The following is a 15,152-nucleotide window of genomic DNA, read 5'->3' on the forward strand; positions in this document are numbered from 1 at the left end:
TTAAAGGTCCAGTATAAAGGATTTATTGGCATCTAGCGTTTGCAGTTGGAACCATTAGGAGAAACTACGGTGGTCGTGAAACTTGTGGAAAACGCAAAAGGCCATATCTAGAGGCAGTGTTTGGTTTGTCCGTTCTGGGCTACTTTAGAAACATGGCGGTGCAACATGGTGGCCTCCGTGGAAGGGGACCCGCTCCCTATGTAGATAAAAATGGCTTAGTCTAAGGTAATGAAAACACGATTCTTATTTTCAGGTGAAAACAAACTTATAAATATTATATTCCATTTCTGCCAATAGCTCCTCCTCTAAATGTTACATACTGGACCTTTAAAAAGCACTGAGTGAAACTGGAATTGACACCAATACTAATGATTTCTACGGATGCCAACCAATTCCTGTAGTGATGACTAGTTAACCATCATTAGTTACTTCATCACCATGAGCTACTGACATGTTGATAGGCTTTTTTCCTTTGTTACATAGTGTTTGACCTCTGTAGAAACATAAGGATTAGGGATAGGTTAACAGGTTGGGTTAACCCTAAACAACTGGAAACAAAAAAGCTAGGTTTGACCTTCATACAAATTACAGTAGAATGAAGCAGGGACCAAATTCATTCTACTATATTTTTGTGGATTATTCAAAAATTTCAAGGCCAAACACACTTTAAGCAAATGATTGTAATGTATGTAACACAGTAAGTGACCTATAGCCTAAGCGCTGTACACAATATGATTGGTATGAGTTCATCTCTTGTTAACGTTTTTGTGTTGAATTAAAAGTAGGATTGAATAAATCAACGTAGATAAAAACCGTTGGCATTCACAGAAGACAGCTGCCTGTTTAGAACTCAGTAATGAAATTTCTTATTATATGGAGGTAAACAAACTGAGCTAGCACAATAAAAAAGAATGGCTGAGCCAAACCTCAGTAATACAGCACTTGAGATATAATTTACTACTTGAGCAATCACTTTATTTCTCTAATCGTGATTAGATTTTTATGGCCATTGTTGGGAATTAATACTCAAGGTTGTAAAGGTGATTTTGGGAGTGGGCTGCCGGGGCTGCAGAAAGATGGGCTGGATGGTGGCTAGATGGAGTCTAGCCACAGGTGGTCTGTAATTCTGCACCGTAATTGCCTGGCAAAGTGTATTATGGGTCTTAAGACCACTCATCCACTCTGTAGGGGTGGACAAGAGAAAAGGGTGAGTGAGGCGGAAACTAGGATGGATAACATGATGTCCCGTCGTGAGACAATTCTGCCAGACACTTACAATATGTTGAGGGGGTGTTATTATTGTGTGTTCAAAGAACACTTGTGAAGGCTATTAAGGCAGACTAATGAAAATGATGGTAGCAAATAGGGAGACAATCTCCAATTCAATTGAAATGTCATTGTGTTTTAAAGACAGGTGCAACAGACGTTTTCTGCTGTTTGAATGGAGTAGATGTTGTTAGTCTGCAGCTCTGCACCAGGAAAGGAGCCATCTTTTCACTTCTCGTACATTTACAACCTGAGACTTTCCAGAGTTTAGTTTCAGAGCCTCTGGAGTCATTTGGTGTTCAGTTCTTGGTTCTGGGCCTCTTTGGCCGTGCTGGTTGGACACCCACTGTCCAACCAGCACCTCACAGTAGTTCCTCAAGCCCCTTTCTCGTGAGTTGACGGTCTGGACGTTGGCATGTAAATAGTCGGGAACATTATTAATTGTTTCTTACAGTCGGGAACAATGTGCAACGGCGATTTTGTTCTTCGTATCGTGCAAGATGGCGAGATGAGAGAGCTTCTCCTGATTCGAGGGGAAGAGAAAATAAGGAGACAGGTTATTAATGTTAATGTTACCACCGTACTTTGTCCTTGCTGCTTTCTACTTTTTATTAACCCTGTTTTTGTGCGTTTGTGATGTCAAATGTTTCACATCAGAAAAAAACAGAAAGGCAAACTCGTCTACTGGCAGTGGGAAGGGAGTCAATCACCTGTTTTTAGCGGGTTTACCCACGTTTAAAAAACCTGCATATACGCGCTAATTTTGGTGTAGCGCTCATTACCCTCCTGCCAGTTACAGGGATCAAACCAAGAAAATCTTTAGCCACCTGACCAATCAGCCTCGATAGCAACTTGTTCTGCTCTGTTTCAATGGCATTTCTATAAAGTGTGTTTGTTATGGAGGATTAAAGTCCAAGTAGAAAATTAAAACAGATACAATTAAAAGATTGTTATTTTACTACACTACTAGGAATAATCAAGCCATAATTAAACTTAAAAAAGAAAAAGGAAATTGAAAAAGCAAATTTTAAATGTAAAATGATCATTTGAAAATGTAAAGTGGCAATGAAAAAAAGTGAAATTTAAAATGCAAAAGCTTAAATGGAAATGCTTAAACTGAAAGCTTAAATTGTAAAGATGAAATTGAAAATGGCAATGGAAATAAGATAAAGGAAACATCAAATATGAAACTCAAAATGGAAATGGAAAAGCTTTAATGGAAATACTTAAATTAAAAGGTTAAATAGAAAAAACTAAATACTTTTTTTTTGCATTTGCACATTACCATTTGGCATTTTAAATTTCATCTTTTCCATTTTTCATTAGGCATTTGCCATTTGGTATTTCAAGCTGTATGTAAATGAGGAGGCATGGCCCAAATGTAAATAGAAAAAACAGGGCAGGGTAAAATGTGTAATGTAATGTAATGTTAATAAAAAATTTGCTTCTTAAACTGCAAAACTTTAAATTGGAGCGCCATGGCTCGAGGTGTGGAGCTGAATACGGTATTTGGAAAAGTACAAATTATGGGTTTTTACGAATATTTATTTCGTACAAATATTTTTAAAATGATTTGTTTTCGCTAAGAAAAAATAGTCAAATAAAAGCGTGCAGTTCGGGTCTCGTAGCATAGGTAGCAAGGTGACATTGCTGTCTCCGTCACTCTAGAGGTAATTGGCTTAGTTGACTGTTGTCTGGGAGACGGGTTTGAGACCCAGTGTGGGAACCTTCCGTTGCTGCAATAGTTTATTAACACTTATTTTAACATTTTATTGTCCTAAAATTAAAAGCGTAATGAAAAAACAGGATTGTTACACCTATTTCCACTTTTATTCAAATACAAATACAAATAATTTTGCTGCCTCAACAAATGAACAGTTAGATTCTGTTAGACAGCAGAACAAATGACTAACTCCACATAATCATAACTGAATTACTGTAATAGTAGTTATTAAAAACCTGTGGCTATGAGTGGCAGCCAAATGAGCTGTCATATCTTTCTAATTTCAGCAGGGGATCTGCTAAAGTAGAAGCAAATAACATAAAACACAGCAAATGTGTACTGTTACTGTATAGTCATGTAAAGTCTGTTCGTATTTACTGGTTAAGATAAGATAAGATTGTACTTTATTGATCCCCTAGGGGAAATTCAGGTGCCACAGCAGCAATTACAGGGACTACAGAAATGTAGAGTAGGGAATAGCAAGATATAACAAGCAAAATACAATAAGCAAAATAAAACAAGGTTATATTAGGTAGGTATTATAGATCATATAAAATATAAAACACTGTACAAGATCAAATAAAATTCAACTTCAATTAAATGCAAATACCACCTAGAATTATTATTATTATTTTTTTATTTTTTTAAATAGTAGAATAGTAATTGTAGTGTTAATATTAATAAATGAATAATAATAGGAATGACAGCTATAGGAAAAATAATGTCAGTATTGGTAACAGAGCCATAACAACAACTGTAGTAGTGGTTGTCGAGCAGGAACAAGGGGGCAGCAGGTGGCCCACAACCACAGATCCAGTTTCTGCGGCTCCAGAGGCAGAAATACCTGACAGAAGGAGAGAGGAGAGAAACGAGAAAGCACAAAACTATGGGAGAGAGAAGATGTCGAGTTAGTAACATGCAGTAATGGGATAAGAATGCATACAGATGGAGAGGGTGAGAAGGAGAGAGGAAAGAGGTGCGTCATGGGAAGTCTCCCGGCAGTCTAGGCCTATAGCAGCATAACTAAGGGATGGTTCAGGACTCACCCAAGCTAGCCCTAATTATAAGCTTTATCTAAGAGGAAAGTCTTAAGCCTACTCTTAAATGTGGAGATGGTGTCTGCCTCCCGAACCCAAACTGGGATCTGATTCCACAGGAGAGGAGCTTGATATTGAAGGCTCTGGCTCCCATTCTACTTTTGGAGACTCTAGGAACCACAAGTAACCCTGCATTCTGGGAGCGCAGTGTTCTAGTCGGGTAATAAGGTATTTTGAGATCTTTAAGATACAATGGTGCCTGACCATTAAGAGCTTTGTAGGTGAGGAGAAGGATTTTAAATTCTATTCTGGATTTTACAGGGAGCCAGTGCAGAGAAGCTAATGTTGGAGAAATATGATCTCTTTTCCTAGTTCTTGTCAGTACATGTACTGCAGCATTCTGGATCAACTGGAGAGTCTTAAGGGACTTATTCAAGCAGCCGGATAATAAGGAATTGCAGTAGTCCAACCTAGAAGTAACAAATGCATGCACTAATTTTTCAGCATCATAACCAGTGAGCACTTCTAGGAACACTGCGGCAGACCGATGATCCAAGACACCAAGTGATCCTTCACTGTGATGTTCAGATGAAATATCGTCTGCAGGAAAGAGGACAAGTCAGTGCAACAGAAAAACAGTGGAGCTTGCTTCATACACTGCACTGCTTCAGCAGTCTAACCCTGGTGCAGAGTGTATTGGATCATGTCTGTGTCTTATACAGATACACTGTTGTGGAGCAAACAGACTTTCACTCGTCTTTATACTTGTGCATACAGTGAAGTGATCATTGAACGTGATTTGATTTAATACATGACCATGTTTCCTTGTTGCTGTGTACTCGGGTCTAATTCAGTACTTGGAGGTTATGATGATGCTCAAATGACAACAAAATGTGCAAGCTTTTCTAAATGAGGAAAAGGGTTATATATTGTATTAAGATACTAGCAGAGACATTTTAGTGTAGATATGTGCTATAATGTTAGTTAACAATCCATTTTGGCATATCCATGAGTAAACTAGATGTCTGTCTGCTTACACCAGTTAAGTTACGTTAGCACAATCAGCTGGTCTTCACTGTTAGCCAGCGTCTCCAGCGTCTCCTGACGCAAATAACAATAGCGCGGGAAGATGATTTTTTTCTCAGAGCATATTGCTCTCTAACTGACACTGTCTGTTTATTGTTTGCAAGTGGCCATGGTATCAACGTAATGTTAGTCATGCATGCCAGCAAATAACAGCTAATATAGCTTATCACTAATGTTAGCCTCTAACCTGCTGCATTGTGTGCTGCTTTCTCGGCGTCAGACCCATAGGGAATTACAGCAGTTGTTAACGCTCCTTTCCCTGGTGACTTTGTGTGTGAGGCCACATGGACAGAAATGTTAGAACACTTTCATAAAGTTGAAGCCATTGCCTTATAAATAACAGTCCTCCCTCCGACCCTGCTCACTCTACTTCCTCCGTTTTCTGCATTTTCATTGCAATGTGGTCTTTAGCAGTCAGCTCCCCCTGCTGTCCATAAGGTGCCTCGGCACCCCAGCCATTTCAAACCCTCGCTCCTGCCTTTGGGCCACGCCTCCTCATTTACATACAGCTCGAAAACATAACATTTCATAATATTTTCATAAAAGAATGTCAAATATTCTCTGGTTTCAGCTTATCAAATAAGATAATTTGCTGGGTTTTTTTTGTCATATATAATAGTAAACTTAGTATTTTGGATTGATGGTCCAGTCAAAAAAGGAATTTAAAGATGCCACCTTGGGGTCTTGGAAATTATAATAGGCATTTTCACTATCTTATGACATTTTAATAGGCAAAATTATTAATAAAAAAAAATCAAGAGAATAAACAGCAGATTCATTGATAATGAAAATAATTATTAGTCGCAGCCATACTTTTGGCTCTAGGCTAGACTACAATTTCTTTTTTTTAATCAATACCAAAACAGCAAGACAGTATAACTCACTCACACACACACACACACAGACTCCTATCACACTCATAACTGTCCGCAACAGCAGGTAGTAACTAGAACAAACCTGAGGCAATTCTAGCTCTGTCATTCACAGACACACCCACACACCTTGGGTGGCAGAGCTGCCATGCAAGCTGCCCATCGGGAGCAGCTTGGGGTTCAGTGTCTTGCTCAAGAACACTTTGACATGTGGACAGAAGGAGCCAGGGATCAAACTGCCAACCTTGTAATTAGTGGACGACCTGCTCTACCTCCTGTATTATGATTATAAGACAATAATTTTCCTCTCTGACACCTATATATTTTCGTTGTTTGACAGATGATTCGTTCTCAGTCCGTTTCTGCAGTAAAGATGTCAAGAGATACTTTGAACTCATTTTCACTCGTTGCACAGTACACGAGCTGTCAGAAACTCCAGTAGGTTAAAGCAGGCTAACTAAACACACTTAGTGCTGACTAATTCTAAAATTGACTAGTCATCAAATATAACACAACCTACACTTTTTCAAACGTAATTTCCAGAAATAGATATTGTCTTATATATACCAATTTTGCCTTTGAGTACCTTTTTAAATCACTATTCAAATAAAATGTATTATTATTATTATTATTAATATGGTTGTACATAGCATGTAAATAAACAAATAAATGATTTAACATACAAAATTAAAGGTACAGTGTGTGACTGGGACATGAATATCTTTCTCTATCTGTCTTCCTCTACAGATGCGATGGCTAATCCTTCTCCAGCAAAGAGCATGGGTGACCCTGGAATCACCCCACTGTCTCCTTCACACACTCAGGTTACTCAATTCTCTTATGCACATGTACTAATTTCTGTACTTACTATTATTCCATACATATGATTTGTGTATAATAAATGACAGTACATGTACAGTGGTGTGAAAAAGTGTTTGCTCCCTTCCTGATTTCTTATTTTTCTTGCATGCTTGTCACACTTAAATGTTTCAGATCATCAAACAAATTTAAATATTAGTCAAAGATAACACAAGTAAATACAAAATGCAGTTTTTAAATGAAGGTTGTTATTATTAAGGGAAAACAAAATCCAAACCTACATGGCCCTGTGTGAAAAAGTGATTGCCCCCTAAACCTAATAACTGGTTGGGCCACCCTTAGCAGCAACAACTGCAATCAAGCGTTTGCGATAACTTGCAATGATTTTTTTTACAGCGCTGTGGAGGAATTTTGGCCCACTCATCTTTGCAAAATTGTTGTAATTCAGCCACATTGGAGGGTTTTCGAGCATGAACTGCCTTTTTAAGGTCATGCCACAGACCTTCCAAAAAGTTTAACTTTTGTCTTGTCAGTCCACAGAGTATTTTCCCAAAAGTCTTGGGGATCATCAAGACTTTTGGGAAAATACTCTGTGGACAAAAATTTAACTTTTCGGAAGGTGTGTGTCCCATTACATCTGCCGTAAAAATAACGCTGCATTTCAGAAAAAGAACATCATACCAACAGTAAAATATGTTAGTGGTAGTGTGATGGTCTGGGGCTGTTTTGCTGCTTCAGGACCTGGAAGACTTGTTGTGATAAATGGAACCATGAATTCTGCTGTCTACCAAAAACTCCTGAAGGAGAATGTCCGGCCATCTGTTCGTGACCTTAAGCTGAAGCGAACTTGGGTTCTACAGCAGGACAATGATCCAAAACACACCAGCAAGTCCACCTCTGAATGGCTGAAGAAGAACAAAATGAAGACTTTGGAGTCCTGACCTGAATCCTATTGAGATGCTGTGGCATGACCTTAAAAAGGCAAACCCTCCAATGTGGCTGAATTACAACAATTCTGCAAAGATGAGTGGGCCAAAATTCCTCCACAGTGCTGTAAAAGACTCATTGCAAGTTATCGCAAACGCTTGATTGCAGTTGTTGCTGCTAAGGGTGGCCCAACCAGTTATTAGGTTTAGAGGGCAATCACTATTTCACACAGGGCCATGTAGGTTTGGATTTTGTTTTCCCTTAATAATAACAACCTTCATTTAAAAACTGCATTTGGTGTTTACTTGTGTTATCTTTAACTAATATTTAAATTTGATGATCTGAAACATTTGTGAAACAAGTGTGACAAACATGCATGTTTGTTCTCCTGTCAGCATTGGTTCCTCAAAGCCTTCCTTAATATTAACTAATCTGTCATTCAAATCTTTTGACAAAATATTTTTTGTTCAGATACTGTTTGACTACTACAATACCTGTCTTGGGAGAGTCATATTATATTTTATCTATACAGCAGAAGCTTTCCTTCCATACTTGTGTAAACAAACAGTGTCTGGTTTCTTTGCTCTTCCCCCTTTTCACTGGCTATTCATTGTTTCTTCTTACTCACTCATGTATCTTACATAACAATGTTATAAACACCACAGCAGGAGGACTAGATTGGGTCACTGCAGCAACAAACAGTGATAGGACAGTCCACAAAATACAGGAGGAACATACTTTCTGAACCAGCAACTCTTCCGCCACTATGCAGCTCTCTATCTAACAAAATAATTTAGAACATGATTATTTTAAGAAATTAATTATCCTACTGTAAATAATACGGTGTAGTCCCTCATTCGTCCAGGAGTGTTTATCAGAGAAAGGTTTTCAGTCGTGAACATCTGGACACTGTTTTCAGAATCAAGATGTTTGGCTCCCATCCGGAAGTCATTCTCAATTGTGAATGACTTCCGGATGGGAGCCAAACGCCTTGATTCTGAAAACAGTGTCCAGATGACTACGACTGAAACCTTTTCTACGATACTGTAAATAATGATCTTTTCATTACCAGGTCCCAGTCATGCAGTAATGAATTATAATTATTATTTTAGTGCTGCTGTGTGGGTTCATGTCTGTATTAAGTAATGATGCTAGTTTACTATTTTGAAATTATTGATGTTATTGATCTGGATCCATTGTTCTTCTGTGATTGCTTTTGAACTGTTGCTGTTGGTGGCTGTTGTGAATGTGAATGGGCTTGTTACAGCTTAAATTGCTTGTGTTTGTTACTCTTTTATTGAAGGCAATCAGCTAGTCTCATGACATGTCATCGCATGTCCTAACCCTGTCAAACTGCATATTTTCTGTACAGCAGAATGACACAGACCAGGTACCATCAGGGCTGTCCTTCGTGGTGGTGGTTGCCATTGACTTTGGCACCACGTCCAGCGGTTATGCTTACGCCTTCACTAAGGAGCCAGAGTGCATTCACACTATGAGGTAGGCCAGCCCTGCAATGCAGACACTGACAAGTGTGGGGGTGGGCTGGAGTCACATCAACATAATGTTATTTTGCTGATAATGGCCCACTTGCTTTGAACATAGTAAAAAACAATAAGTACATGCCTTACATATGCTGAATAAAATAATCCTGGAGTCATTGTAATGATTTAGAAATACCAAACAGAAAGAAAACGTAATTTGCAACTGAATTGATACATTACATCCCTATTTTTTGAATGAATTGGTCAAATCAAAAGGCAACAGATTTGTTCTTAATAGGCCCTGAAAACAGCTTCTTACTGTGAGCGATGGTAATACCTGTCCCAGTGGGCTGGAATCACCGAAGATACATTTGGTGAGTAGCCAAACGTAACAAACATTGTCATCTACACTATCTTCCTCCATTTTCCCAGCAATGTACGGCATCTAAGAAAACAAAGAGCACATTTATCTGTTGTTTTAAAGATTGTGACTGTTAGCTAGCTAGCTAGCATAATTCACGTCAGTAAAGCAGCCGAGCCCTCTCGATAAGTGAAGTTTTGTCAACTAGCCAGCCAAAAGTTGGCTTCAACTGATTACTGTAAACTCTGATAAAATGGTAAATCTCACTGAATGGGAAATAACTTAGTTAACTAGAAAGTATACGCAGATGAGAGCAAATCATCCACCAGTCATTCTATAGAAGTTTTGACTGGACTGTATTAGTTGTAACCCACAGAAGACAATCCACAAATGTGTACCATGACCCACAAATATTTCACTATGCACAAACCGTTTTTTATTTGTGTTGTGTAAAGTCATATCCACAAAAATAAAGAGTGATTTGAATATGCATATATGCATAACTTACTCTGTAAAAACATATTTTAATTTAACATAAAAATGATGGAGGTTTTACAAACGTAAATAGTTTCACCACAATTAGAATCATAGCTAGGCTAGCGTTAGCATTTAACAGAAGCCTGGAATGGTATAGCCAATCAGAGGCAGAGTAGGGACGGGTCTACAGATGACTCTTCTTTCAGTACAGACTGTACCGTCAGCTCATGTGAGGGTTGCTAGTAACTGCACCTCACATTGCGGATTCCTTTTTACAGATCTGCTGCTGTACGAATTTGACAAAATTCTACAAATAAATAGGAGGGAAGTCACAAATGTCACGTGGCCCACAAACTGACAGGAAGCAATCTACAAATGCCAAAACCCTTTTCACATGTTAAAATGGATCCACAAATGCATAAATATCACTCATGCATTTTTTGTGGTGAAACTACAACCTATATAATTTTTATGTGAAATTAAAATACATTTTTCAGAGTAAGTTATGCATATTTGCAAATTGCTCTGTATTTTTGTGGATATGACTTTACACAACACAAATAAAAAAATACATGTTGCATAGTGAAAATATTTGTGGGTCATGGTACACATTTGTGGATTGTCTTCTGTGGGTTACAACTAATAAGTCCAATAAAAACTTCCATATCATTCCGTTAGAATGCTGGGTTGGAACTGGTTGTTTACTAATGCACGATGATAAGCACTTTGAGTAGTCAGAAAGACTAGAAAGGCGCTATATAAGTACAGTCCATTTACCATTTACCATAAGCACTGATAAAACAATGTTCATTACTAATTGAGTGCCAAATAGCTAGGTAGTTAGAGAATACAAGAAGGCAATAAAATAATTATTTAACTATAGCAAGTTTTGTCTTAAAGCTTTTGGCCGTGTTTGGATGCCAAACAGTTATTTGCCTGGTATACAAAAGAGTCATATATATATGTTATATCAGAAAGTCATGTGTATGTTGTACAAACATGCACTCCGTTTATTCTTTCCATTACAATTCCTCCCTTTTTAGCATAAATGCAATGCTAATCAAACTAATTAAGAACAAACGCTAAAAGTAGGAAAGGGAAAATCAAACAATCAAACAAGTGGGGAAAACCTCAAGTGTCAGAGGAAGAAAAACCCCACATGTACTTATTATCTTATCAAGCAAACTTCAATTCAATAGCCTATCATTAGCAGTCGTTATATCATAACTGGACGCAATAGAAATGAACTAAAAAAACTGAATGAGAGACTAAATCAAAGAACGAAGTCATAAAGAATAAGCGTGCATGAATCAACAGAAATGTAATCATTAGGTAAATAGCTCTAGCAGTAATATATGATTTCATGAACATGTTATTCTAAATTCGCATCATACTTCAAAATCCAGTGTGGTTATATGCAATTTTATTCTCCTCAAATCATATCATTGTCAAACGGTGGAATCCATTCAATAGAGCTGGATGTTTCTATTGGCATATTCACATACTAACCCATATATGATTTAATTGCAGTAGCAATCATAGATCTGAAACACGGAATAACACAGCAGGTCAAGAGGAGGAAGAGCACAATAATTAGGAGCACAGGTGCCAACATTTTCATCAACACGTTCTTCCATCCTCCCATAGTCAGCCATGACCACATGTCCCATCCTCCCACACTCTGGGAGTCTTGGCTTTTCTCCTCATGCAGTATGTCGTTCAGGTGGGAAACAATATGAGTCATATTGTCTGTGATATCTGGAACATAGGTGCAACAATCAGTCCCAATAATATGACAAACTCTTCCTTGACTAGCCAGCATCAAGCCCAAAGCCATACTGTTCTGCAGGGCCACATTTTTGATCCCCCTGCATGGTAAGAGTGAGGGTGGAAAACCCCACCTCTTCCAGGGGTGTCAAGTTCTCAAGATCTACAGACAGGTGGTCTATCTTGTGTGCAGTATTCACAGTCTCCCACCACCCCCGGTGACACTCTCGTAGTGGATCGGCATGCTCTATGTGGTAAGTAATAATGAGCATAGTGGGTGTGGAAATGAGTGGGCAGAATGTTCACAGATGTTATCAGCTTAGCAAGGTAACAGGTGCCACACCACCCCGGTCTGAGAGACTGATAAACATGTTGTCCAAATACCCACACGTGCTCTCTTAGGGATCCAAATCCATCCTCTGTAGGCATCAGGACGATGGGATTGTCGCTTCCTGGTTTAAGCTGGTGGTGTCGGTCAGATTCAGCTGAGAGATATATGGCTGAGGTCCCCTGCATTCGTTTTGGGCTCCCTTGTTCCACTCAGTGCCACATGTTGCAGTGACAGTATGTTTGCATGCTGAAGTCCTCAGGAAGTGGTCTCTAGATGTATAGCACCGTCTGGTGAACCCAGCAATGCCAGCCTGGGATGTTGGATTGGTAATCATGATGGGCCGATGAATCCCTTGCTGGGTTATTTGGCTCATGTTCCAAAACCTTGCTGGGTAGCCATCGTAGTTGGTGATGCTGATGTTACATAGCTTGAGTGCAGCTCTGGTTAGTCACTACTATAATGACAGTAAGTCATTATAGTTGCATACCATGCGTTGTCTTCCAGCTGAGCTGGGATGTTGGGGAAGATGGATGGCACCTCCCTTTTGACCCCTCCTTCTTCTAGGGTTATTTGTGATTTGAATTTTTCCATTAGTGAGACTGATGACAGGACGATGATGACAGCGAGTAGCACCCCGCCTCCGTGGCCTCTCAGTCCGTCACCCCTCCATCGCCATCTTTCGTTTCAAGTGTCATCTTATCAGTTGTGTCACCTCTGCCTACCCCCTAATCAGTGTGCCCATGATGTTGGTTAGGGAGGGTAGTGGTTCTAGGTGGTCCCAGTGGAATTTCTAGGTGTGCTCAGAGAAATACCACCCCAGGACCGCTACTCCCCTCCAATACCCCCTGAATGCACAAGGGGAGGAAGGCTCGGTTCACTCACTGATCTTGATCTACACTTGTCTGGTGATTGGCTGCTGGCCCCGGCTCTGGTACTCATTTGCAGTGGGTGGTGTGGATCCACGTAGCTCTCTCTGCCACCTTTACAGCCGTTTCAGTGGTGAGCAATATCTGGTAGGGACCATTCCACCTGCGAGCCCGCCAGCTCTTTCGTCTGAAATCCTTCACCACAATCCAATCACCACGCTCCAAGTCATCCACTTTCCTCTCTGCTGCCTTTGGAATGGCTTCCTTCACCTGTTTGTGAATATCAGAAAACACAGAGTTTGCACAATAGCTTAGCATCTCATCCTCACATTGGCTGGTGTCAGGAAGTTGTCTTTTTACTGGTCCAATACCAATGTTTAATGGTCTGCCAAATAGGATTTCAAAAGGGTCTCTCAGGAGGCACATGGGCCGCCTGTGGGATTTGAATACTTCTCAAGTTATTAAATCCCTTTGTAAACCAGTATCTGTTCAGCTCCAGCATCATGCTCCCTTTTGCCGATGGGTCAACACAGCATAATAATGGAACAGATACTTCGGTAAGCATGGTTTGGCATTTGGTACATACCACACTTTGTGATAGTGCAGCCTGCCTTTCGCCACACTGTTTTTTCCTCTGCCGTTGTTCTTGTCTGCAGTTCCTGCAAATCAGCTGTAGGTGTCAGAGGTTCATTAGTTAATGCAACACACTGAGTGGTTGGTGTGTGTTTGGCAACAGCTTTTGCTTTCCTATCTGCTCTGGCATTCCCCTGTGAGATAAGATCAAGGTTGTTAGTGTATGCTCCATATTTACAAATGGCAATCTGTTTAGGTAACAGCACAGCATCCAAGAGTTTCGCAACCAGTCTGTGATGTGCAATGGGTTTGCCTGTAGATGTAAGGAACTTTCTGTTTGCCCAGAGTCTTCTAAAGTCATGTCCCACTCCCCCTGCATATCTACTGAAAATGTTCACAGTTTGGTCATTAGCACATTTACATGCTTCTGTTAATGCAACTAACTCTGCTGCCTGTGCTGAGTAGTTTGATGGGAGTGGTTTAGCCAAAATTGTTTCATGCAATGTTGTTACTGCAAACCCTGCAAGATTTTTACCAGTTGCTGGATCTCGTGATGCTGAACCATCACCAAAGAGCTCCAGATCTGGATTGATCAATGGTGTTTCCTGCAGATCTGGTCTGGGGGAGCAAGCCTCTGTTATCACTGCTACACAATCACACAGTTTACCATCTTCCGCTGTAGGGAGGCGAGTTGCTGGATACTCACTGTACATCTCTTAACAGTGATATTAGGCATTTCAAGCAAAATGGTGTTGTATCTTAACCACCTGGCTGTTGAGAGATGTGATGTTTTCTGTTCAAGCAATATCATTGAAACCACATGTGGAACAGTGTTAGATCAGCATAACCCACAATTTCACATGAGGCTATAACAGCTTTCTTTGCAGCAGCCACAGCTCTCAAACAATTTGGCAGCCCACCTGCTACAGAGTCAAGCTTGCTGGAAAAATAGCCCACTGGTCTCAGTTTCCCTACCTTGTTCTTGTAGTAGCACAGAAGTGATGAACGCAACCCTCTCATCAATAGTCTGTGTGAAAGGTCTGTTACTGTCAGGGAGACCAAGAGTTGGGGGTGTCTGCAAGGTGATAGAGCAGAGCTAGTGTGTCTTTTACACAAGCTTCTCTTGTTTTTGAACAGATAATAAGATCTACATATTGTTGGAGTGCACTTCCTTCTGTCAATTTTAACATTTCCAAATTGTTCTTTAACGCATCGTTAAAGATTCCAGGACTCTCCAAATACCCTTGGATGAGCTTGGTGAATGTAAAACTCTTACCTTCAAAAGAGAACGCAAACCAATACTGCCTGTCAGGATCCACTGGGATGATGCTGAAAAAAGCATTAGCCAGGTCAACAACTGAAAACCACTTGGTGGCACCTGTGAGAGTATTGTGTGGGGGTTGGGAACATTGGGTGTTCGTGCATGTACTGCTGCATTTACCGCCTGTAAGTCTTGCACGAACCTCCACTGTTGTGGCTCTCCGGCGTCCTGGAGTTTTCCGTATGGGGAAAATAGGAAAAACAGGTGTCCAGACTGGAGATTTTGCACATGGAATTATCACT

The 15,152-nt window shown here is 39.9% G+C and overlaps 1 protein-coding gene across 5 annotated transcripts in view; it reads left to right on the top strand.

The window, feature by feature from the left end:
- Positions 1 to 15,152, top strand: part of hspa12a (heat shock protein 12A) — an 86,318-nt gene that overhangs the window by 21,994 nt on the left and 49,172 nt on the right. For 2 of the 5 annotated variants that reach the window (XM_044214477.1, XM_044214479.1), the window contains exons 2-3: positions 6,732 to 6,808; positions 9,103 to 9,230. In XM_044214477.1, the coding sequence (XP_044070412.1) occupies positions 6,732 to 6,808; positions 9,103 to 9,230 (205 nt within the window). Of the gene's footprint in view, positions 1 to 6,731; positions 6,809 to 9,102; positions 9,231 to 9,526; positions 9,589 to 15,152 lie in introns of those variants that run through there. The other 3 variants (XM_044214478.1, XM_044214480.1, XM_044214481.1) reach the window with 3 other exon arrangements.

The sequence above is a fragment of the Siniperca chuatsi genome, linkage group LG11 (assembly GCF_020085105.1).
Source record: "Siniperca chuatsi isolate FFG_IHB_CAS linkage group LG11, ASM2008510v1, whole genome shotgun sequence".
Taxonomy (NCBI): domain Eukaryota; kingdom Metazoa; phylum Chordata; class Actinopteri; order Centrarchiformes; family Sinipercidae; genus Siniperca; species Siniperca chuatsi.